Raw genomic sequence first — 25,600 nt, forward strand, 5'->3', positions numbered from 1 at the left:
TGGCTCCCAGGTCCCCAGGCTCCGCAGGGTCAGGAGCTGGGGGGCCGCTGCTGGAACCGTCTTTGGTGACCCCCACGGCATCCCAGGACACACCAAAGAGCCGATGGGCCTCTTCTAGCAGCATCTCCTTGGTGACATCCTGGAGAGCTGCTGGGTCTTCCTGGGCTTGGTACTGGGAAGCAGCAGCAGAGCTGGTGGGGGCGTTGCTGCTCCTCTGGGGGTTGTTCCTGCCCCCAGGTGTCCCCGCAGCAGTGGCCGTGCTGGAACTGTAGGGCTGTGCCCATTGCCCCTGGATGTGATGGTAGCCGGGGATGGACGTCGGCATCAACACAGGGGCTGGGGCCACCGCTGTGCCCTGGTGGCCGTAGGGCATGGCCCACTGGACCTGGAACACCCGGGGGTCGAACCAGCAGCCGCACGGTGCTCTCTGCAGCCCTGTGTGGGGGAGAGGGAGCCGTGCTGGGCCGGGGGGACCCTCCATGGGCACCCCCGAGCCGGCCCCCATCGCCGACGGCCCCGGTTCTGCCCAGTGCCGTATGTGCCGGGGGACAGGGGTGGTGGGTGCTGGGAGTGCCCGGGGTCGGGGATGGCGAAGGGGCCGAAGGTGCCGGGGTGTCCGAGCAGACAGGGGTGCCGTACCTGCTGGTGGGGCCTGGGGGGCCGGGGGTGCCCCCCCCACCGGGGGTGCCCAGGCTGCGGGGAAGGGCTGCTCCTGCCCGGGCAGTGGGCACAGGGGGGCTGAGCCTGCAAAGAGACAGGAGCCATGGCCGGCGCTCACCTCCGCTCTTGCCCCCAGGAGCGTCCCGGGCTGCAGGGGTCGCGGTGGGTCCATACCTGGGGGGCAGAAGCTCTGGGGGAGCATGAATGGCTGCAGGGGCTGCAGGAGCTGCAGAACCAGGGGGGCCCGGGGGCTGCGAGCTGGGAGCCGCAGTGGTGGCTGCGCCATCATCCCTCTGGCTGTTGGTAACTAAGGACTCTTTGGGGTGTCCCGGGATGGAATGCTGAGGCTCCCCGTGTTCCGCCCCAGCCCAAGAGCCTCCCCAGCTCCTCCTGGGCAGGGAAAGGGTTCAGGGGGGCTGGGCTGCCCCCGGCCCCCACGGGCGGCTCCCAGGGGCTGGGGCTGCAAGTGCCTTTGGCTGGAAGCCTTGGGCCGTTCCCAGAGCTGGGACATCCTTGGCATGGGGGGACTTGGTGGGACGAGTCCCACGCCTGCAGTGCTGGGCAGGAGGGTCCAGGCTGGGCAGGAGGGGTGGGCAGGGCAGGCGAGGTGGAGCTGTCGCACGGGGTGGAAGGGAGAGCTTGGATGCTGCAGCCCTTCCAGTCAGACGGGAGGGGGCTCAGAGCCTCTGGGGGAGGGTCAGGGGCCGCCAAACAGAGCAGAGGTTGCACTGGGTGGCTGCTGCCCATCGCCCAGGGCTCAGGAGTCGGCCAGTGCTGCTCAGGCTTCAAGAAGCCCCTTGCAGAAGCTCAGGAGCCGGCAGTTCCCCTGGCGGGACGTCAAGCGAGTGGCAGAAGAGCAGCTTGGCTGGGCAGGGAACTCCTGGCCCAGCTCCGGAGTCCAAGTGCCGGATTCCAAGTGACCATTGTAGGGCTCTTCCAACTGAACCATTTCAGTCTTTTCAGGCCCTGTGGCTCTCTGGGGGGCAGCAGGGTCCCCCGGGCCATGGCAAAGCCTGGTGAAACCCCTGGTGCTCTCTGCAGGAAGAGCCTCGTGGTGGGTATGAAAAGTGTGTGCAAAAAGCAGCACATGGCCACCTACTCATAAAGATCTGAGAGACGTGGTGAGGACTCAGCAGCCGTGTTTCTTGTACTTGGTGTTATCCCACGTGGCCCTGGCTGAGCTACTTGCACACATCCATCGCAGCACTTGCATGTGAGCATCAGAGAACCAGTGAATAAAATTCAAGAGAGAATGAGTGTGAATGAATGACTTTATTTTGTTGAAAATCAAGTCACCTATTCAGCACATCGCCCTGAGGTTTCTGCACGGGCAGGCGGGGATGCCCCAGCACTGCTGGGCTCTCTCAGGACACTTCCCTCGCTCCAAGGTGCGGGGAGCAGGGCTGGAGGAGCAGGGACCTCAGCAAGGGACCCTCAAGTGCCCAGAGACGTGAACGTCGGGGTCCTGCCGTTCACCCCAAAATGGTGCTGCAGGCAGAGGTGACAGCAGGAGTGAGAAGAGCCGAGCAGGACAGAGCGGCCGCTGGATTGCTTGCTGCAGTTGCAGTGTCTAATATTAGCCACAGGTCGTCTACTTTAGGAGCCTTGTGAAGAAGGACAGCGATCCCCGTTTCTGTCTGTAATCCCCCGGAGCAGCGGCCTTTGAGGTCTGTAACATGAATCCTGCCAGGCTGCGCAGGGGACACAAAACGGCTCTTGGCTGCTTTGGTCTGGACTTAAAATAGGAACAAAGCTGCTCCCGTGTGCGTCCCCGCGGAGCCGGGGGCTGGGGAGGGGGCTGCGCGGCGGCCGGAGCGTCACGGCGTCTGCGTCTCCCTTTGTGCTGTTACACTCGCCAAGCTGAACTTGAGCACAAGCTGCTGAACTTGAGCACAAGCTGCTGAACTTTGGCACCAGGCAATAAGCCACTTTCTCTGGATCCCCGGGGCTGGAAGGACACCCAAGGACAACCAAGTTGGCCTGATAGACGGCAAAAAAATGTGCGAGTGAAGCGGCAGCAAAGCGGGTAAGTGGACACAATAAACGCTGGGACGGGCTGTGTCTCACGGTGTGTCCAGGCCCCTCTATCACCTTAAACGTCAGAGAACCCCCGTGGCACAGCGAGGGCAGACACGGCGCCAGCGGGTTGGCGTGGGGACGGCGGTGGGAAAGGAGCTGGCGCTGTGTCCATGGGCATCGTCTGGCTCCCGCCACAGGTTCTCAGTGTCCCCGTAAAAAACTTCTGCATCAGGCTGGGAACAAGTGAAGAAACTGAACCGCAGCAAGAGTTGAGGATGATCTAAGTGGGGAATGGGAAAGCAGGTTACCAAAAATATCCATGTAATGGTGGTGACAGGGAGCTGCACTTTATCTTCCTAGGGGATAGTGGAGTCTCTTGGGATGGTGTTGATGCTCAAAAGGGAGCTGATGTTCCAGGAGATTCATAGAAGACCCTGTTTTTACAGGAGCAGCCATTGCTGGATGGAGAGATAAAGGGACATAGAAGGTGTGCAGCTGTATGTAATCTCTTCCTAATCAAGACATTCTCTAAATCCCACTGGCTGTTCTGTATTTCAGGGCGGCCAAGGTGGCAGAGACCTGCTCAAAGCACTCTGAGCACATTACGTCTAGGAGGGCACATGAAAGAGTTTTTCTTGGTGTGTTTGTGTTGCTTATTATACTTCGTGAGAATATAAAAATAAGTCAAGGATCTAGGTGCGAGTCGCTGAACCAAAGATTTTTCAGTGTGACCACAACACGTGCCGTATGTGAGCCAGTGCTGCCAGTGCATGGGGACATGGCAGAACAATGTCTGTGTTGTCACTCGTCACTTGTCAAGGTGCTGGAAGTTCAACTCTTGCTCCTGGGATGTCCAGGCTCAAATGGCGTTTGGAGAAACAGGATCTGAGACCTTTACCTCCGCAGTCTGTTATATTATTGTATTGTATTTTGTTGAACTGCAAATAGAGCCAGATTCCTGGTACGCCTTAATTATGTAAATGCCCATTACCATAATGACCCCAACGCTGACGCTGTGTCCAGTTGGGTGTTGTGAGCAAGGAGATGTGGAGGCGTCCGAGTGGGGCCGGAATTCATAGTCTGTAAGGATGGGTGGCCAGCAGAATTGGAACAGAGTTATTAATATCTGCTTTCTGCGAAGATGTGAGGATTTCTTTTGAATGACCTGACTCAGCTGGTGACACAAGGACTTTCAGACTCCTTAGCCTCTTGGTATGAGTAACGTCACCAATTTAGAACAAGAGCATTTCGAGAAGAAAGGGAGGTTTGGTGCAGCTAATAACGGTTTGTGCTCCTCTCAAGAAGCATAAATGAAGCCGTAGTATCTATCCGCTGGCACACATTGCCTGATCACAACCACATGCCGAACTGAGTTTGTCTGCTACTGATAACTCCTTCCAAATTGCCAGCTTTGCTTTAACAAAGAGACACGAAGTGATAATCTGAAAGGCATGTTCAAAAGGACAGTCATGTTCTCAACAGCACCTCGGCAGGTGTCAGTGGTAAATAATCGCAAGCTCTTCCCTGCACTACCTGTGCAGTTCCAGTTACACAGGGTCTCACGGCATCCTCTCTCAAGATCTGAGGAACTGCAATATCTACTGAGGACAGGGTCCCTATTTCTTCAGAAACAGGATGTATTTCAGGAATAGATGAACTAATTGTGTGGATATGATGTGTCCTGGTTTTGAATTATAATGGCTTTGGGATCCTTAGGATGGAGAGGTGCTTGGAGAAGATGGTAGGATGAGGTGTCACAGGAGTCACGACTCAGTGTGACTTGAACTTAAATGTAAGGATTCCACTATTTTCCACGCTGTAACTGAGGTGAGATTTGGTGGTGGAAAGATGGACCATAAGGCTGCAGTCGCCAGCAGCTCCGTCCAGCACCGTGTGCCCCGTCACACAGGACTGTTCCCCCACCACCACCCGCCTGGTGCACACCCAGCTCTGCATGTCTCAGCGTCCCAGCACGTGGCTGGAAACTGCCCAGTGGAAAAGGCCCTGGGGGTGTTGGTGGCAGTGTCTGAACATGAGCCAGTGTGTGCCCAGGTGGCCAAGAGGCCACCAGCATCCTGGCTGGTACCAGCACTGGTGTGGCCAGCAGGCCCAGGGCAGCGACCGTCCCTGTGCTGGGACCTGGGGAGGCCAAACCTTGAATCCTGGGGGCAGTTTTGGGCCCCTCATGCCAAGAAAGAGCTTGAGGTGCTGGAGCGAGTTGAGAGAAGGGAACGGAGCTGGTGAGGGGCTGGAGCACAAGTGTGATGGAGCGGCTGAGGGACCTGGGGGTTCAGCTGGAGAACAGGAGCTGAGGGGAGACCTTCTGATCTCTGACCTGCCTGAAAGGAGCTTGGAGCCAGGGGGGTCGGGCTCTGCTCCCCAGGAACAAGCGCCAGGAGCAGAGGAAACGGCCTCAAGTTGCGCCAGGGGAGGTTGAGGTTGGATCTGGGAACAATTTCTTCCCCAAAGGGCTGTGGGGCATTGGAACAGGCTGCCCAGGGCAGTGCTGGAGTCACCATCCCTGGAGGGCTGGACAGACGGACATGAGGTTCTCAGGACATGGGGTGGGTTATGGCTGGACTCCATGAGCTTGAGGGTCTTTTCCAACCAAAATGATTCTATGATTCATATTATTCCTGATCATTCCATGATCGTTTCTGTGTGCAGTTTGATTTCCCAGCCGGGCTGGGTGTGCAGGATCTTTGGTTCCCACACGAGGGCTCTGTCCGCATTGGCAAAGGCCACACGTCGGGTTTTCCAGCAGAGCCCGTCCTGACCCAGCCCGGCCCAGGCAATCGTGCCCAAACTGAGCCCAGGCCCGGGCAGAGCAGGATTTGCACTTGCTGAACAGGATTTCAGAGGGTCCCTCTTTCGCAGACTGTAACTAGAGGACTTGTCTGACATCTGCACGCAATCTCATCCTGCTTGCAGTGGCTAAATGACTACATTCTAAAAACCCCATTTTTCTGACTCATAAAGATATTGCAATTTAAATACTAACCCACCAGGCGTTCCGCAGCCTATGTTCTAAAATGATAAGTGATTTTCAAGTACCTCAGATCCTAATTATTCCATGAAAATACTCGAAGAAGCCTGATATTTAGAGACACTGTGTCCATCTTTGTGTTTCAGTCCTCTTTGGGTGTTTTGAGATACATATCCCCAAAACCTGGTACTTTATATGGCTTCAAGGGCGTAGTCCCTGCAGTGGGAGCGAGGGACAGAGTTCAGCACTCGTAATTAAAAATTCGCTGTGATTTATACAACCTGCACGGGTCACATCCCCCTGCACCAGGACCCTCTGAGGACTCACGTTACAACTGAGAGTCACAGCCAGCCCAAGGAAGAAACTAAACACAAAGACAAAACCACCCTGCACAGAGCCCCTTCCTTTGCTCCAGCGCTCTTAGATGTTTTTGTTTCACCTTCTGCGCACGCTGAAACAATCAGATTTTTGCTCCTGGAAGGCCCAATCCAAATCCTTTGGAAGTCAGTGGGAGTTTTTAATTGACGTCACTGGGCTTTGGACCAGGCCCAGAAAAGCTGGCTCTATAAACAGAGCCGCTGCAGGTCAAGCACTGTTTTCAGCTGGTTTCAGCCATGCCACACAACGGCCAGGGATCCCTGACAGATTCCTAAAAGATTCCTTTCCGTGCCAGCGTTATGGTTGAACTCGGTGGTCCTGAGGGCCTGTTCCAACTGAAACAATTCTATGATCGGAACCCCAGGGCCCTGCAAATGCCTCCTGTAAATAAATTCACCAGTACATTTGCCCAGACACTAATCTGTTTGTGGCACCCTGGCTCCTGGACCAGAAACTGCTTTCAAGCCCTCAATCTCCTTCGATCTTGATTGCATATTGCGGAGCATGTGGACTTAAATCTGTAAGAGAGAAAACCATAACACATCGCTGTACTTGTTTTAAAATTGCTAACATTTCTATCACCACAGGTATTTATAACCACGCTCACCGTAACCGTGCTGACTACAGCGTTAAAGTCTGCCAGTAAAGAGCTGAGGGACCGCATTTTAGTAAGATGAGAAAATAGTCTTAGTGCTCCAAGAATGCATTAGAGCGCACTGGCAAACAACAACAGCACACATGATCCGCACTCCCCGGACTCCAAGGATGATGGGGTGGAGGTTTTTTTGGCCTGTGTAACACAGGAGGACAGAACAGATCATCTTAAGGATTTGTTTGGCCTTAAAATCTGCACAGCTGTACTGCAGTGATTGCAAAGCTGTGGTCCACAGTATTAGCTCTTTCTCCTTGTTTTGACTGAATAAAACATGTAGTACTTTAACCACTGTTTTTCCATGTAAAGAGCAGCTGCAATTTGCTGAAGGACAACCTTTTTTTTTCTGTTTTCAGTTTTTTCTTCACTTGTGAAGGAAACGCTGGGTTAAACCAAACACAGCGCTGGGAAAAGATGAAATGTGGAGTTGCAGAAATGGGTTCCAGCACCGTCCACTCAAGTGTTTACAGGCTGCTCTGGGTCCTGCTTGATGCATGACGGTTGGATTTTAGAGTATAATTGTGTGTGCGTGCATTCATACATGTATTTTGAATGTATTTTTACACAAGTGATAGAGCAGGAGCTCAGGCATGAAATTAGCAGATTTGGGGTAAAGAGCTTTAGGAGACTAATGTAAGTAAAAGACAAGGCTACAAGAAAAACAAAAGGGGGGACACATGCACGAGAAGAAAAGGAGAAGCTGGTTCATTGGGGCAGGAGAGCTGGAGGCGTCTCTTCCATCAGCCTGAAACAGGAGCAAGGATCTCGTGATGAACATTCCCCGTACGCGTTCTTTATCTTTTTATTTGCGCTCAGGAAAGGTGCGTGTAAAATAACCGATGGGCTGGTTCATTAGCGTTCCATTCTCACTTTGGCAGCTATAAATGGCACTGTGCAAATGGCAGTATTTTCTTGCAGTGACACACGGCAGAAAATCAGGGCTTTGGTGACATTATTCTGCCAGGACTCCGTGTGTATTAGTGCTGCCCTGTCATTTATCATACATCATATCACGCGTGTCGCAGCATGGCCATCCCTTCCAGCCCTTCTCTGCCAGGAGACATTCGTACCCTCTGGGGGAAGTATAGGTTGGGAATGACCTGTTGGAGAACAGCGTACGGGAAAGGGATCTGGGGGTCCTGGGGACAGCAGGGTGAGCATGAGCCAGCACTGGGCCCTTGTGGCCAGGAAGCCAATGGGACCTGGGGTGGGTTAGAAGGGGGTGGTCAGTAGGTCAGAGAGGTTCTCCTGCCCCTCTGCTCTGCCCTAGGGAGACCACACCTGGAATCTTGTGTCCAGTTGTGGCCCCTCAGTTCCAGCAGGACAGGGAACTGCTGGAGAGAGTCCAGCGCAGCCACCAAGATGCTGGAGGGAGTGGAGCATCTCCCGTGTGAGGAAAGGCTGAGGGAGCTGGGGCTCTGGAGCTGGACAAGAGGAGACTGAGGGGGGACTCATTCATAGGGATCAATATGGAAAGGGGGAGTGTCAGGAGGATGGAGCCAGGCTCTTCTGGTGACAACCAGTGACAGGACAAGGGGCAATGGGTGCAAACTGGAACACAGGAGGTTCCACTTAAATATGAGAAGAAACTTGTTGGGGGTGAGGGTGGCAGAGCCTGGCCCAGGCTGCCCAGGGGGTTGTGGAGTCTCCTTCTCTGCAGACATTCCAACCCGCCTGGACACCTTCCTGTGTCACCTCATCTGGGTGTTCCTGCTCCATGGGGGGATTGCACTGGATGAGCTTTCCAGGGCCCTTCAACCCCTGACATTCTGGGATTCTGTGAGGGCAAACAGGCCAAGTTTTCCGTTGATGCCATTACACCCTGTGTGCTCCACGCTCCTGGCGAGGCCCAGACGGGGTGAAGCGCTTCAGGGTCACCAGCACCTCTGGGTGCTCCCAACGCCTCCGCGCCCGCCCCCGGCAGCACCCGCTGCCCCCACAGGGGAGTTTCCCGCCCCGCGCTCAGGGGTCGCGGCCGGCGGGCGGGGTTGGGCGAGGGGCGGGCGGCCCGGGGGGAGCAGCAGCGCGCGGGCCCGCCCCGCCCCGCCCCGCCCGCCGCCTCCTCGTCGCTCCGCCCGGGGCGCGCACCGCGGCGGGGGCTCGGCGGACAGCGGGTGGGCGCCGCCCCGGCGGGGGAGGCTGGAGGCGAGCGGGTGAAGTAACGGGGGGAACCCGCGGGGCCGGGCACGGGGCTGCCCGGGCCGGGGGCTGTGGGCGCTGCCGAGGGGCCGCGGCTCCGCTCGGTCCGCAGGGACCGGGGGGCAAAGGGGGTTCGGGGACCGGCCCCTCGGCCGGAGGGATCTGAGGGAAGAGCTGCGAGGAGCCGGTTCCCACCTGCCGAGGGACCCGGCGGGGAAAGGCCGAGGGGGCTCTGGGGGCGGCCACGGGCTGGGGGAGGAGAAGCTTCCACAGGAGTTTCCGTGCGCGGGCAGATCGTGTGGAATCAGTACAGAAATAAAGGCGATAGTGAGCTGCGTGTGCAGAAATAAAGGCGATAGTGAGCTGTGTGTGCAGAAATAAAGGCGATAGTGAGCTGTGTGTGCAGAAATAAAGGCGATAGTGAGCTGTGTGTGCAGATATAAAGGCGATAGTGAGCTGTGTGTGCAGATATAAAGGCGATAGTGAGCTGTGTGTGCAGATATAAAGGTGATACTGAGCTGTGTGTGCAGATATAAAGGTGATACTGAGCTGTGTGCAGATATAAAGGTGATACTGAGCTGTGTGTGCAGATATAAAGGTGATACTGAGCTGTGTGTGCAGATATAAAGGTGATACTGAGCTGTGTGTGCAGATATAAAGGTGATACTGAGCTGTGTGTAGATATAAAGGTGATACTGAGCTGTCTGTGAGCGGGAAGGTCAGAGCAGCCGCCGTTCGGGACTTTGTGAGGGGCCAGTTCTGTCCTGTGGCAGCTCCGAGTTCTTAACCCTGAAAAAAGGTGAAATAACGGGAAGATTTTCTTGCTGGTGGTGGTGGAAACTGTTCCCAGAGAAAAGGATGGCAAAGCCAGCCACGAGGCTGAAAGAATATATTTGTGATTCTTCTTACAAATATTTGTGTAATGGTCAAAATTCAAGTAGTATAAGGACAAAAAAAAAATTCCAAATCACCTTAGGTTAAAGTTTCCAAAATACCCCAAGCGAATGCTTGATGGCGAATTCTGCTTGTGGAATGGTTTAAAGCCAGGTCGGGTGGTTGGTTTTAGGAAGCGCTGGGAGCTCAGACTAAAGTCGGTACCAGAGCGGGAGGTGAGTGTTTCTGGGACTTCAGTGTGGAGTCAGACACCTGAATTTTAGCCAGCTGGATTTGAAAGCGCTTGCTTATTTATCTGCATCATTTATCAGCGTTTAAAGGTAATTCCTTGTTTTGCAAGTGTAATGTGAAGAGGGGTTTTGCAAAAGCCAGACAAGGGGTGATGTTGGTTCCCCAAAGGAGCCAGTTGCTCGTGAGATGTGAGGCCAGGACTGATATATCTGCAGGCTCAGGTTTATCAATAGTCAGGAGACTTCTGGAGGCTTAAAATTGCAGAGAAGCTTTTTCCCCATTTCTGTTATGTTTTGGGTGGTGTTTGGGGGTGGTGCTGGTGGGGTTATTATTGGGGTTTTTTGGTTTTAGTTTTGTTTATTTGTGCTTTTTTTTTAAAAAAAAAGCAAGCAGTTACATTGTTAAGCGAAGGTTCAATGTTGGGAGATAATGGACTTGGGTTCGGGGCAGCAAAGACGCTGACAAAATCAAAAAATGCATCTGATGCGAAGCCAAAAGTGCTTTTTCCCTCGGATCAATGCTGCTGGGCGGGGAGCACCTGCTCTGGGTTCTTAGCTCTTGCAAACTGGTGAAATTCCTATCAAATATTAATTTTCATCATCTGACTCCCATCTCCTGCTAGAGTTCTGCTGAGGAGATGAAGCAGAGCAGAGATTTCTCAGGCTGACAGCAACTTCCATGCAGGGAGGAGAACAAACACCTGCAATGAAAAAGGATTCTCACATTGTCCGCTCTAGCCCACCTAAACCCACAGAAACTGGGTTTATTTTTGCAGTCTGTCACCAGGTAATTAAGAGAGACTCAGCTCCTCCATTTACATGTGGCAAAGACCAGATTCCTGCTGCCAGCTCAGCGGACCATGCTGGAGGAGTCAGTGCTGTATTTCAGCTCTAATCAAAATTAAAATGTGTAGTTTGAGCTGGTGCCCTTTTCCCGTGTTCTCAGACAACGTCAAGGGAGACCCAGCTGAACCGAGAGACCAGCGGTGGTGCTGGGGGTGTCTGAATTGTCTGTTCGTATCTGGGACACCAACTTGTCGGAATCCTGAAGCCCCGAGGTTTTGGGCTCATGCAAATGTCACCAAAGTTCCATTTCTAGTATGTACTAGATAGAGCTAATGTCAGCTTCTTTTTAAACCTTCTCCACTGGAGTGAGTTCCTTTTCTTCTCTTCCTGAGGCCACCAGCTGGATGGAAGGCACTTTTATTGTGGCTTTGAAGGCATCTGACATCCCTTTGGGTGCAGAACGTAAATGGAGAGCAGGAGCTCTGAAGAGTCGATATCACAGCAACAGCCAATTTTTATAGAGCCAGCAGTGTCCAGTAAACACAAACCCAACTCTTTCGGTCCTTCCTGCAATTGAGAAGTTTTCTGAAGGCAGCTGATGAGGATCTGTCGTTATATTCATGGGCCCAACAGGACTCAAGGAGCAAAAATGTGTCAAGAAAATCTGATGGTTTTCTGTCCTTTGAGATGTATCTCAAGAAAATTAATACTGTTTTTCTAATATTTCTTTCTGTATTTTCACACCAGCTTCTGTAATATTCTCAACTCTTCCCTGCAGAGCTTTTTGGGGAAAAAAAGTTGCTTTTGGGTTCACAGATTGAGACAGTTTTTTGTTCTCTGAAATGCTTACAGCAGAGAACAACACTTCCCAGGCCAGGGAGGGCACTGAAAGCATCTGTAGATCACATATTTCAGCATTATCGCATTGTAGGAAGCAGCAAATATGGGCTGGATACACAAAAATCAACCCGCAAACCCATTATTTCTGCTGGTGGGTGGTGATTCTGGTCAATATGCTGCAGCTGGTGGGGCTGTAGCATCCGGGCCGGCGTCGGAGCTTTGGCTCATTGTCTCCCCAGGCAGCTCCAGCCCTGGGACGTCTCTTTCCGGAGATCCCCGCACGCAACCTGGGATCCGCGGGTTTGGTTTGTGGGCACCGATTGCAGCAGATCGAGGGATCCACCAACCGCTCCAGGGCCACCGGGTCACCACATGTCCAGGTTCCAATGATCTGTCAGACTTTGGAAGCGGTTGTTCTAAATGAGCGATCTCTCGGGGAATCTGCGGATATTAATTCAGCCATTTTCTCTGCGAGAGAGCAGAACCCAGTGAGAATGGCTGCACACTGCTTTTTCAGGTCTAAGATGAGTAGGGGAAGGTTTCATGAGCTTGTTACTCGCCCTTAAGAGAAATAGGGGAGAAACACCAGCACAGAGTGTTTGATGTGATGCTGAGGGTCCCTGCAAGTTAGTTGCCTATGTGCACTCAGGAATTGCTTTGGGCTGCATAGATGATATATGATATATAATGAATTTTTTGGTTTACATTGTTTTTTTCTTTTCCAGGTTCCTGTTGCAGAGGCCAGTAAGAACTCGGTGCCATGAATCCAGACATTTCCAGGTACAGTGCTGCAGTTGGACATTTGGAGCTCGCTGGAGGTATTTTCTGCAACACAACAGTTCGAGCAGCTCGAGCTGCATTTCTATAGAGAGAAGCAACACCTTTTCCTGCCCCGAGCCACTCGCGCTTTTCTCTCATACCCTGCACAAAGGGTTCTGAACCAGGTAGTGAATTGCACTGAGGAACCGGCGTGGGGTAAAATCACCCCAAGTTAAAAGAATAAAAGGAGTTTGTTGTCTGTGAAGCCCCACAAATTCTTGTATGGAGTACGGGGCGGCAGTGAAGTGGCAGCGCTGTCAGGAATGGATCAGGCCGGACTCTACTCTCTGGCAGTTTTGGTTTAATCTGGCTCTGGGTTACGAGGAACCCGTCTCAGCAGGGGAATCTTTCCAGACTGGAAAGAGCAGCAGTTTCATTGTAGGGATTGTAGGGGAATCTCTCCACCCATTGATAGAATCTTAAAGGAACCACGTGTGCTGCTTCTCTCGCTGTGCTCCAGTCCTTGACTTTGTTCACGTGGAGGCAAATGGACAAGAAATGAGATTGTAGAATCTCAAAGGATTTAAATGCACAAGTGGAAACAAATAGTCTGTGATTTTTCTGTAGTGTGGGCTGTAACTAACTTGTACTTGTTCTCTAAAATGTTGACAAATGAGTCTGTATCTCGCAGCATTATCTGGGAAATCACTTTTAAAAAATCTGCACCTTTTGGTGCATCCAAACATTGCTGTTATGTAACAAGTGCACACTGAAATCCAATTAAAAGAGGGGAGCACAGTTTTGAACTGACTCTACTTTAGCTGTGAGTTTAGAACCTGTTGATGAGAACAAAAGTGTAATAAGATTTCCAGGTCAGGATTGCTTGTTGTGGTTTATCTCCTGTTTGTATTTCTAACATCTGTTCCAGATTTCTTCCCCATGCTTTCAATGCAACGGGAAGCCAAGAGTCTTTATCTCATACAAGAACTTACTTAAAAGTAGATTGTTCTTTAGAAAGCCAGAATAGTGTAACTATTTCCTACTAGAAAAATTATCATAGAATCATAGAAAAGTTTGGGTTGAAGGGACCTTCCCAGCTCCCCCAGTGCCCCCCCTGCCATGAGCAGGGACATCTTCACCAGCTCAGGGTGCTCAGAGCCCCGTCCAGCCTGGCCTGGGGTGTCTCCAGGGATGGTTCAGCCACCACCTCTCTGGCCAACCTGGGCCAGGCTCTCACCACCCTCAGGGCAACAATTTCTTCCTCATGTCCAGCCTGAATCTCCCTCCTTTAGTTTAAAACCATCACCCCTTGTCCTATCACAACAGGCCCTGCTCAAAGGTCTGTCCCCATCTTTCTTATCGACCCCTTTTAAGTTCAGAAGGGCCGCACTAAGGTCTCGCTGGAGCTTCTCTTCTCCAGCTGGACACCCCAACTGTCTCAGCCTGTCCCACAGCAGAGCTGTTCCAGCCTCGGATCATTGGTGTTATTAATTAATATATTAATTCTTTAATATATTGCAAGTCCGTGTTCCATGTCCTTGACTGCCCTTGTCTTTCAAATCATGGAATCATTTTGGTTGGAAAAGCCCCTCAAGATTGTTGAGTCCAACCATAACCCACCCCTGTCCCTGCCCCATGTCCTGAGAACCTCATGTCCGTCTGTCCAACCCTCCAGGGATGGTGACTCCAGCACTGCCCTGGGCAGCCTGTTCCAATGCCCCACAGCCCTTTGGGGAAGAAATTGTTCCAAATATTGAAGGTTTATTTAATTTCCCTGGCATTCCACAACAGGTTTTTCTTAAGAGAAATCAAATGTCATCATTTTCCTGGTTTTGAACATCCACTGAAGGTTGTCTGTTTTGTTGTGAGTAATTTCTGTGGTGTATCCATGTTTGCTGAGCAGTTCACCTCAGCATGTTTGGCCCTAATTATACAGCAGCGCCAAGAATCCAACGCACATTCCCCACCCCAATGTGCTTTAAATTTCATTCATTCAAGAGTCACTTTTATTTGAAAAACCAGGAAATATGCTCAAAGAGCTGCTGTAATTCCACCAACTTCAAGACTTCTATTGATTTTGGTAACAACGAGTTTCTTTATTTTAAAAGTTAGTTCCCAAAATCAAGGAATTCTTCAAACATTCTGCTTTGTGAGACCGTTGCATGGATGGCTGTGGGCATGGGACAGTGTTCGCCTTCCAACCCAACAGCGCCGAAGCTTTGAATCGAAATAGATAAGGCAAAAAACAATTCCGAAAGAGGTAAACTAGAGGTTGTATCCAGGTTATTTTTCTTTTAATAAGCAGTGTTCTTTTTACCCTTTTTTGGCTTTCTTATTTTTCATCTGCCTTTCTTCATACATATAAGAGAGACACCTTCCTTCTGGAGAGTCCGAAAGATGTTGTGTCAGAGTTGGTGTTTCGTATTTTCAAACCAAAGATCTGAGGAATGTTCCTGTTTAGAGGTGATGCTGAAGTCAAAGCATGGAGGCAGATATCCTGCAGTAATAATTTCTATGTGATTTTGTTCTCTTGGGAAGTTATTTGTGGTGAATCGAAGCCAGGAGAAAGTGACCCTGAGTATCTGTATTTTAAACACAAGCGCTGAGCACAGATCGGGGCTTTGTGCAGCGGGATCCGGGTGCCTGTGACTGTCCCTGCGGCTGAAGATAAATTAATATATGTGTTGTAGAGCGACTGGCCCAGTGTGGGGTAAATGCTGTGATTGAGTTACCTGTCACTGTCCCTGCAGCAGGGACTCCTCATTAGCAGAGCAGGAGGTGGAATCTGCAGCTTAACAAGGGTCCGTGTTAATTAGAAGACGGAGAAGACCACAGTCTGCAATGAACAGTCTGCATTCAGCAGGATTGCTTGTTAAAATGTACGTCAAATTAAGAAACTGTCCCGTAACGCCACAGTCACTGGATAAATAACGCGATGTGGCCGCGGGGTTCAGCATCACGACAGATAATGCACCGTCCCGTCGTGATTTGTTTCTGTGATGGGTAAAGCTCGGTTGGAGATGGGTTCTCTCGGTGGTAGATGCTGTTCCAGCAAAGAACAGAGAAAGATGGTGCCCGGTGGAAGAACTTGAGTTTTACTTTCTGCTTTATAAGCCATTCATACAGGGCTCTTAAATTACCTGTGCTAATCAAGAATAATTCATATTCAAATCTTTTTAAACAGCCCTCCTCCTATGTTGATTGCATTACTCATTAAGCAGTGATGATTGTGGAAAGTGAGTCACAATTCTTTTAATCCTGGAGACAGCTTTCTGCTGGTTGCTGTTCCTTTCTCAATGTTTTTAATGTATTTTTGCGGTAATGTTGGCAATGTAGATGTTGTTCTCAGATAAGGTTTTAAGTTTTGAAATGAAAAATAATGAGAGCGCGTACTGGTTTTAGAGGTATAAGAGTATAATTTTAAAACATCTTAATTTTAGACTAATTAAATGTCGTCTTTTTTTTTTTTCCTCTAAGCTTTGGAACAGCCTGGGGAGTTTGTGGGAACAAATACCTGGGAAACTGATGGAGCTGTTGATACCGAAATTCAAAGCCAGCGCAAACAAAGTAATTAAAGCCCGTGTGTTTCACGCACAGGGGAGGAGAGCGAGGATTGTGTGAAAAGTTGTGCTCTGCAATATGTAGGTGTGCGAGGCCGGGATATGGGATGCCTCCCTCAAATGCATGGACATAAATCCATCCCAGCTGCTAGAAAAGCGTTTTTCTAATCTGCGTTGGCAGTCGAGATGATCCCATTCCACTTGGATGGTTTATTTTTGACGGATCTGTGGCAGAGAAGTCAGACGCATCTTCGTGTAGGTGAATGCTCAGGGTTGCTGGTGTCATGGGTTGGAAAGCGCATCTCTGGGGAAATGACCCATTTCTGGCAGAGATAAGGGTAAGGATGATGGAGCGCTTGATTCATTGTAGGGGTTGACTGTACAAATTAGGGCTTTGGACTGCAGGGACATAGGAATTCTACATGCAACGGGGATTAAAAACTGCAATAAATGGCAGAATTAAGGCCAGAGGTTGCAGGGCAGGAGAGGAAGAGCTGTCCTGGAAGGGAACAGAAGGGCTTGCGAAGGGTGATTCTTAGAGGACAGATTAGGAGAGACCAGAGCCATGCAATGATTTAGGAGTATTTATGCTTTGAAAGGGCTGAAGAACCAGGTAACGAAGAACCAGATAATGAGGCTTTCTTGAGAGCTGTATGGTATTGTAATGTGACCTCAGTATGATTTGGAACCTACTACCGGCTTGTAATATATCCCAGTTTTTAAGTTAGAGTTAAGATTTTTGAGGCCTTATATGTAATTATTTTGTAACAGGGATGGTGATCATCAGTTGAAATCCCAAGCGTGAAATGGGATAATCCCGAGCGTGAAATGGGATAATCCCAAGAACAAATCCAGGCTGGGTGGAGAATGGATTGAGAGAAGCCCTGAGGAGAAAGACTTGGGGATGTTGGTTGATGAGAAGCTCAACGTGACTTGGCAACATGTGATGGCAGCTCAAAAAGGTGATCGCATCCTGGGCTGCATCCCCAGCCCCATGGGCAGCAGGTTTGGGGGGATCCTGCCCCTCTGCCCCGCTCTGGTGAGACCCCCCTGCAGTGCTGGTCCAGCTCTGGGTCCTCAGCACAGACACACATGGACCTGCTGGAGAGGGGCCAGAGGAGCCCCAGGAATGACCCGAGGCTGGAACAGCTCTGCTGGGGACAGGGGAGAGAGCTGGGGTGTTCAGCTGGAGAAACTCCAGGGAGACCTTAGTGCGGCCTTTACAGAGTTAAAAGGGGCCCATAAGAAAGATGGGACAGACTTTTGAGCAGGGCCTGTTGTGACAGGACAAGGGGTGATGGTTTTAAACTAAAGGAGGGAGATTCAGGCTGGACATGAGGAAGGAATTGTTGCCCTGAGGGTGGTGAGAGCCTGGCCCAGGTTGGCCAGAGAGGTGGTGGATGAACCATCCCTGGAGACATCCCAGGCCAGGCTGGACAGGGCTCTGAGCAACCTGAGCTGGTGAAGATGTCCCTGTCATGGCAGGGGAGGTGGAACTAGATGAGCTTTAAGGTCCATTCAACCCAAACCATTCTGTGATTCTATGACAATCTCAGTTGACAGCAGAAAAGATGTCTGGGGTGTGTCTTGTATCAAAAGGTCCAGGCAAATATTTTCTGTTTCTCAAGCATCTGAACCTCTGTGCACAGGTTGTAGGGTCAGAACTGGCCTCTGGAAGAGTTTTCAAGATCTCACGAAGTTATTGCTCCTCATGCTTAAAGTTTTCAGGTTTGTTCAGTGTGTATTCTCACAGTGTGTGATTCCCTTTTGTCCCTTTCTCCTTCCAAAATCTGTGGAAATGCTTCAGTGGTGTACAAACTGCTTGTTGGTAGTGTCTTTGGGGATAAACAGCATTTCTACTTAGAGACTCTTCGGCAGTTTTCCCATCTTGTAGCTCAGTTTGAAGGAGAAAGTCTCGCCAACACTGCCCGACTCTTGCTGTGTTCAGTACCAGTGAATTCGGAGGAAGGAGAGCTGAGAACAAATCCCTCTTGATTTGTTTGTCTGATTTTCCAACCTGAATTCTTGACTCACTGTGGCCTGAAGCCAGTAACTGGGTTTTCTTCCCCAGCTCTATCAAGTGGTGGTTGCTATTTCTGCAGAGAGGCTGGAGGAGATTGCAAGCAGTAGAAGAATGAAGGAAAAAGTCCAAAGAAATTGCTGAGTAGCTCATTTGGATTTTGTAGGTCCCTCCTTCTTGCGTTTTATGTTTGTGCTCTCTCAAGAAACACAAGTAGATCTGGGAATGTGTCCTTATATATTTTTGTGGAGATGTTCTGGTATTTGGATGCCTCAGTTGCTGTACTTGGACACTGGTCAGGTTGGATGTTTTCACTAAGATGCAGCATGCTCTGTAGTGTTTTACACAGTAACAGCAGAACATGGAGTTCTTGTGCCTTATCAAAACCATCAGCTTGTGGTCTCCCGTGGTTTTGTTGCTGAAATTTTTTGTTTGTTTGTAGCGTTAGCGAGCAGAAAACTGAATGTTCCCAAGTGTCAGGACAAGGTTTATATTACCTCACCCTGCCCTGGAAGTAATAAAGGAATGTTACCTCATTAACAGCGCAGCCATGGGGTGAGTGCCGGACAGAGCCTGCAGAGGTCTTGTGCTTTTATCTCTGCTGCTTTTTGCACCGGTAACTTAACACAACACCTCATTTTTGGGACTAGTCCGGCAACAGGCGCTGCAGTTCAACCCAGGTTTCTTCAGCTATAGTAGGGAAACATCTCCAGGTTCCTGGAGGAGGAATATGGCAGAAACAGCCATGGTATTTCCAAATGTGCATGTAAGTTCTTGAGTTTTTGTTAAATTTCCAGAGAGTAGGTTTGGGATCTGCTTGGTGAGATCTCATGGAAGACTGTCCTGGCAGGGAGAGGAGCCCAAAGAGCTGGTTGATGTTCCAGGACATCATCCAAACACCAGTTTGGTGTATCCCGACATGCGTATGCGTGAAGGCAATTAGGGAAAGTAGGAGAGCAGCAGGGATGAACGTGGAACTGTGGATCGAGCTCCAACACAGGATGGAAGTATCGGGAAGGTGGGGATGGTTGGCCAGGAGGAATACAGGAGTGTCTGAGCATAGGAAACACAAAGCTCTGCTGGAGTGAGGGATGTGAAGGGCAACCAGAAGAGCTTCTGTAAGTGCATCAGAAGACTGTGCTGCCATCCAGAGACCTGGACAGGCTGGAGAGCTGGGCGGGGAAAAATTTAATGAAATATAACAGGAGCGAGTATAGAGTCTCGAATCTGGGCAGGAACAACCGCAGATTCCAGTGTAAGTTGGGGAATGACCTATTAGAGAGCAGCAAGAGGAAGACTAAGAACAATGTGGGCCCACTGCTCCGCTACCTGCTGACTGAAGACACGGCGAAGCCGGCCTTAGTCGGTGCCTTTTCTGCCCTTGTGTTTTAACTGGTTGAACCAGTACTTGTTTTTTGCTGGGCAAACCCCGTGAGAAGAGCTGTGTGATTTGCATCCTGACGTGGGTGAGTGTCAGCAGCCCGGAGCCCGCGCTGGCGGCGGTCGGAGCAGCCTGGCGACGCGGGAGCGGGCAAGCGGAGCACAAGGTACGGATGTTAGTAAGTCATTTGTGCTGGGTAAGGAAGACGTTTGCGGGAGATCTAGGTAAGCAAGCTTGCTTGCTGGACTTTGATTTGCAACTTCTAATGTTTGTTTGGGTATTTTATGCTTTTTGTGCTGGGACAGGGGTCTCCCAGAAGAAGGGGTGTATGAAAATTGTTGCCTTTGAACAGAGCATGACCAAAGTTTGAGACAAGGTTAATGTTGGTTCCCAGACTTCTCAGCTTTTCACCAAGGCAGATCAACCCAGCTGTCTTGGTGAGCTGGAAAAGATGATGTTTTTTTATTGGGCTGTAGACTCAAATTTTGCCTTTCTGCTTTTAAAGTGAAGAATCGAGCTGGTCTTGGAGCAGCAGTGCAAGTGAGCACATACGTTCCTCAAAAAAGTTGAAGAATTGCAAAGTTAATTTAGTCCTTGGTGGGCAGCAGATGTGAAATAATTTGGTAGAAAATGTTGGCTGGTAGATCTAATGAGGAGAACGAGATTGAAGTGCTGGAGCGGGTCCAGAGAAGAGCAACAAGACTGGGGAAGGGACTTGAACACAAGACCCATGGGGAGAGGCTGAGGGAGCTGGGCTTGTTTAGTCTGGAGAAGAGGAGGCTTAGAGCTGAGCTCAGCACTCTCTAGAACTACCTGAAGGGCAGTTCTAGCCAGGTGGGGATTGGGCTCTTCTCCCAGGCATCAGCAATAGGACAAGGGGCCATGGGCTTCAACTCTGCCAGGGGAAATTGAGGCTGGAGATGAGAAAGCAATTCTGTGCAGAGAGAGTGGTCAGGCATTGGAATGGCTGCCCAGGGAGGGGCTGGACTCAGCGGCCCTGGAGGTTTTGAAACTGAGATTGGCCATGGCACTTAGTGCCATGATCTAGTCAATGGACTGGAGTTGGACCAAGGCTTGGACTGGATGAGCTCTGAGGTTTTTTCCAACCCAGTCCATTCTGTGATCTGAAAGCCAGAAAGTTGAGGATCGTTGGTGGACAAACAAAACTGCACAAATAATTTCAAATTTTCAACCGGCTTCTGAAGAATGTAGAGAACAAAGTCTGGGTGAGGAGAGGGAACCGGAGAACGTGGTGTTGGTGATTACAAAGGGAAGGAGATTGTGGGTTTGTTTCTTTCAGTACTGTTCAGAGCTGAAAACAATTCTTATTTCATGTGAAAACAAAGGGGAGATCCTGCTGGAAGTTGTGGTTTTAGGGGAAAGACAAGGGCGTTGAGAAAAACAAGAGAAAGAGGTGAGAAAGGTAGGGAATAGAGGAGAAATAAAGCAGAACTGGCCGCGGATAAGAAGAGATTCATATTCAGGATTTGTACCAGAATATGGCCATGTGGTTGGAGTTTCTGCGTCAGTTAAGGCTGGAGCGAGCAGGTTTAAGATAATCTCTAAAAGGAGTTTAAAGAAATGGAGGTGTAGGGGTTGCTGGGTTTGGTAGGAAGTTCCTTTGGCGGAGGGAGTGACGGTCAATAGGCTGCAATAGGTCAATAGGCTGCAGTAGCTCAATAGGCTGCAATAGGTCAATAGGAGACTCATGGGCTGCAACTATAAGGAAATATTTAATGTTTTTTTTTCCCGTTTTTGGCCATTGATGGACATTCTTAGGAAATGTTCTTAATTGATACATTTCAGGTGAGTCCCACCTGTGGTTAAATTCGCTTGATAATTAAAAAAGCCTTAAAATGGTGAAGAAGCAACAGGAGGATGGGGAAGAGGAGGCTGTCGGGCAAGGGCGATGTTGTCAGAGATAAGGGGACGTGAGCGAGCGGGTGACGCCAGGGTGGCGAACGGGACCAGGAAATGGAAATGAACATATCAAAGCTGAATTGGAACTTGAAAAGGTTCGCGTTTTCCCTTCAGGCGGGAGACTGGAACCAACTGATTAACCTCCGTCTCAGCGTGCTGACAATAATGACACATGTCGTTAAGAATTTGGGTGCAATCTTTAGTGGCAATACTCAAAATACGTTAGAAAAAATACATGAAGGAAAATCTATAGTTGCAGTATCGTGATCTTTAGTGTGAAGGGTTTTTTAAAAACAAAGCACTGGAAACTGAGATTAAGAGATTAAATATAATACGGGTGTTTAAAAAATAGCCCGTGTCACGTTAATCTGAGCTTTCTTTGTTAAAGTTATTTACTTCTGCATAAGAAAGGTGCGGTAAAATTCACGTCTGAGCTTCTCACTTGTGCAGCTGCAACAGGTAGTTGTAGGTAAAGTGGAAGAGATCAGGGTATGGGAAACATCAAATAGGTAAGAAACTGCCAATTAGCCCACGGAATTCTTGAATAATTGAATTCTTATGCAAAATCAGTTAAAGGTTCGCACGCATAATATGCAGTTGTAACTCAAATTCAGTATGGACCAAAGTAGGGCTAGAACACAATGGCTCTTCAATTTGAAAGGGTAGGGAACCTTTATAAACATGCAGAGGACTCTGGTTTTTGACCCCAGCTGCTTCACAGAAATATGGGACAAGCATTTTGATCTCCAAAGACATTTATTTGGTTTTAATTATTTCAGCCATAGCCCCGTGGAGAAAACAAAGCAGCTTGCATGGAGCAGCAGTGCGACTGGCTCCTTACAGCGCTGTGCTGCCACATTCATTAATCATTTCCCCCATGGCACTGGAGGTTAATTAACCCTGGGAAAACTGGCTGCACCGGGAAGGTCTCTGCAGGAATAGCTGTGCTGGTTCTGGAGCGAGGTCGTTAGCGTGGTGCTGCAGGTAAGTTAATGAGACCTGGCAGAGCTAACGAACTTGCCCCAGAGGCACCACGGGGATGTTTGTACCCCTGGCACCCTCAAACCCATATAATCCACTTGCAGACAATGGACCGTCTCTGGTGTAATTAAGAACTGGGAAAACCTTCGTAGCCAGAATGAGAGGAGTGAGGTGACCTCGAACAGCACAGCAACCAACAGCAGAAATTGGTATTAAAAAATGCGGGCGTTGATGCTCAATACTCAGAGATCCTGTTCAGAAACAGCTTCTAGTCAGAAACAGGAATGTGCAAGGAAAGGTTTTCCATTTCTCTGGCTATAGCTACTTGTATTTGCCCTATACAACACAGGATTAAAAGCGTCGGACTTGTTCAGCCTAGACAATGATCCATGAGAGAGAATATTGTTCTATAAACAGTAAGAACAACGGGTTTGTGGTGAATCCCAGTGTTAACGCAAAAACAAGTGGGATTAAAATTCTTTATCGTGGTTATCTTGTACCCACCAGAGGGTTTAGGAACCGCTTTCTAATCCATTGAGACACCTCTAATTCAGATTGGTACCTTATTAAAGGGATTATTTTTGCCTGTTGTAGCAAAATGCTGAAAGTGTCCCAGTGAGTTCTTGGCTATTCCTAAAATGAACGGCTTCATGAGGCAGAGGGGAGGAGGAAACAACCTGGCAAGTTCTATGTTGGAATTTGGAAAGAAGTTGGAATTTCAGTGCTATTTGGGTCAGAATTCTGACAGCAAAGACCAGAGGTTATGTTACCAGGATCTGCTGCACTGAGGTTAAGGCAGGGGAGGAGGGTGGGGAGAAGGAATAGTCAAGATTAGTCAAAAGGCAAATGAAAAACTCCAGTGTAAGCTTTAAAACAAAACCAAAACCTTCATCTATTTCTTTATAAATATATAAAGGGGGAGTGTCAGGAGGATGGAGCCAGGCTCTTCTCGGTGACAACCAGTGACAGGACAAGGGGCAATGGGTGCAAACTGGAACACAGGAGGTTCCACTGAAATTTGAGAAGAAACTTGTTTGGGGTGAGGGTGGCAGAGCCTGGCCCAGGCTGCCCAGGGGGTTGTGGAGTCTCCTTCTCTGCAGACATTCCAACCCGCCTGGACACCTTCCTGTGTCACCTCATCTGGGTGTTCCTGCTCCATGGGGGGATTGCACTGGATGAGCTTTCCAGGGCCCTTCAACCCCTGACATTCTGGGATTCTGTGATTCTTTCTTTAAAAGCAAATTGAAAACTCAGCTGTAATCTTATCTTTTGTTATGTATCTTTATATTATGTTAACAGTATAAGCAGTAACAGTGGCTAATGCAGTCCTGTCTGGCGTACGCTCTCCAGTAGCTTTATCTCCTTTTATCCTGTGGCACCTCCCGGTGTCACACAGACCTGTCACCCCCCTGGCCCTGCCCTGGGAGAAAGGCCCAGGTCCTTCTGCAGCCTGAGGTCCTTACAAACACCCATAAATATTTCTGTCTCATTTATCCTCCATCCTTATCTCCTCTATTCACATAATAAATTTACATGAGTATTTTTGTCCCTATACATTAACGTTCAGCTTGGGAATAGATTCTGAAGGCAAAGCAGCAGAATAGCTCTTTGAGGATGTAAACAGTGGTTATGTTTTCAGGGTGACAGAATCCCAGAATGTCAGGGGTTGAAGGGCCCTGGAAAGCTCATCCAGTGCAATCCCCCCATGGAGCAGGAACACCCAGATGAGGTGACACAGGAAGGTGTCCAGGCGGGTTGGAATGTCTGCACAGAAGGAGACTCCACAGCCCCCCTGGGCAGCCTGGGCCAGGCTCTGCCACCCTCACCCCCAACAAGTTTCTTCTCAAATCTAAGTGGAACCTCCTGTGTTCCAGTTTGCACCCATTGCCCCTTGTCCTGCCACTGGTTGTCACCAGAAGAGCCTGGCTCCATCCTCCTGACACTCCCCCTTTCCATCTTGATCCCCAGGAATGAGTCCCCCCTCAGTGTCCTCTTGTCCAGCTCCAGAGCCCCAGCTCCCTCAGCCTTTCCTCACACGGGAGATGCTCCACTCCCTCCAGCATCTTGGTGGCTGCGCTGGACTCTCTGCAGCAGTTCCCTGTCCTGCTGGAGCTGAGGGGCCACAACTGGACACAATATTCCAGATGTTTAGCCGTTTACCTGGGGAACAAGGAGTTCCTTTCTCGCTGGATGCCGTGCTGCTTCTCTAACTGTTCTCTGAAGGTGAAACCGTGTGTCATGATGTCCCTGAGGGGTTTGCGGACAGCAGCGTTCCTGGTCTGTGGCCCAGGCGGTGCAGCCACATTCCTGCTGGCCAGCACAGCCCTTGTTCTTCCATGCTTCCCTCCTTTTAGCTCTAAAGATTCAGATAAAACCACCAAGTTTAAAAAAATAGTCAGGAAAGGCAAGGTTTAGCCAAGTCAATGCAGTGAACAGGGCTGCACAAAGTCCAATTGAAAGTCAACTTAGAGGAGCTTTGTGGGACTATACAGGGTGTTTCCAAAAGATGGAACCATTTCAAAGCAGTAGGGATTTCAAATTGGCTCCAGCTTCTTGAAACACCCTGTGTATTGAGCGCCTGATCTTCTCACACTATGGGCTCCATAAGTGCTGAAGTGCGGCCTGTCCCATGGTGTAGTCTTGATACTTCTCAGAATATTTCTTCTTTATTTCTTCCTTACGTGCGTTTTCTACAACAAACTTAATGCCATTCTTCCAGGATTTATTATTTCGCTCGCTGTCTGTGCAATCCTGTCGCTGATCAGTTTGGTGTCAGGTATGGGAGGGTGTTTTGCAATGGTGGGGTTTTTCCCTTTGTTCTTGCTGAACTCTCTGTGTGAGCGGCCGTCTCTGTTACACCTGTATTCAGAGCTGGAGGGCTTTGTCCTGTATATTATTACAAAATTATAATAGCGTGGGGTGCTCTGTGAGGCATAAGGAACTTTTCAGTGAGAAACAGTCCTGCTTGTGCTTTTCCATGGGTGCTCAAAGGGCGTTTTTGACACACTTGTCTTCAGCTTCAGAACTTGGCCTGTGTAAATTGCAAAAGATAATTACGTTGCTTCCTACTGTCCACTTTCCTGAATGTTTGCAACCTGTAAATATATCTAGAGATAAAGAAATCTTCCAGGAAGGTGATCCTGACTATCTATAGTTTGCACATGGGAATAGATTAGATAATGGCTGTTTACTTCCTTAGCACTTTGAAGAATATTCCCCTTAAGCAAATTGGAAGACTTATTTGCTGTAATCGCCACCGAGCTGCACAGGTTGCATCTTTTTGTGTTCCTGCCAGAGATATTGAGTCCTGGATGGCGAATCCTGAGTTGTGTCATTGCAAAGGAGGCTCCTGCGGTGGATTTCACTGCTGTCCAGTGTAAATTGGGGAACGACCT

The 25,600-nt window shown here is 49.7% G+C and overlaps 1 protein-coding gene across 3 annotated transcripts in view; it reads left to right on the forward strand.

The window, feature by feature from the left end:
* Window positions 1–2,435: 2,435 nt before the first annotated feature.
* The window catches only part of CERS4 (ceramide synthase 4), a 49,236-nt gene continuing 26,071 nt past the window's right edge, over window positions 2,436–25,600 (forward strand). Inside the window, exons 1-2 of one of the 3 annotated variants that reach the window (XM_082071978.1) lie at window positions 2,436–2,686; window positions 12,310–12,364. In XM_082071978.1, coding sequence (XP_081928104.1) covers window positions 12,345–12,364 — 20 coding nt within the window. In that variant the 5' untranslated portion in view covers window positions 2,436–2,686; window positions 12,310–12,344. Of the gene's footprint in view, window positions 2,687–8,763; window positions 8,849–12,309; window positions 12,365–25,600 lie in introns of those variants that run through there. The other 2 variants (XM_082071977.1, XM_082071979.1) reach the window with 2 other exon arrangements.

The sequence above is a fragment of the Streptopelia decaocto genome, assembly GCF_964273445.1.
Source record: "Streptopelia decaocto genome assembly, chromosome: 24".
NCBI lineage: Eukaryota > Metazoa > Chordata > Aves > Columbiformes > Columbidae > Streptopelia > Streptopelia decaocto.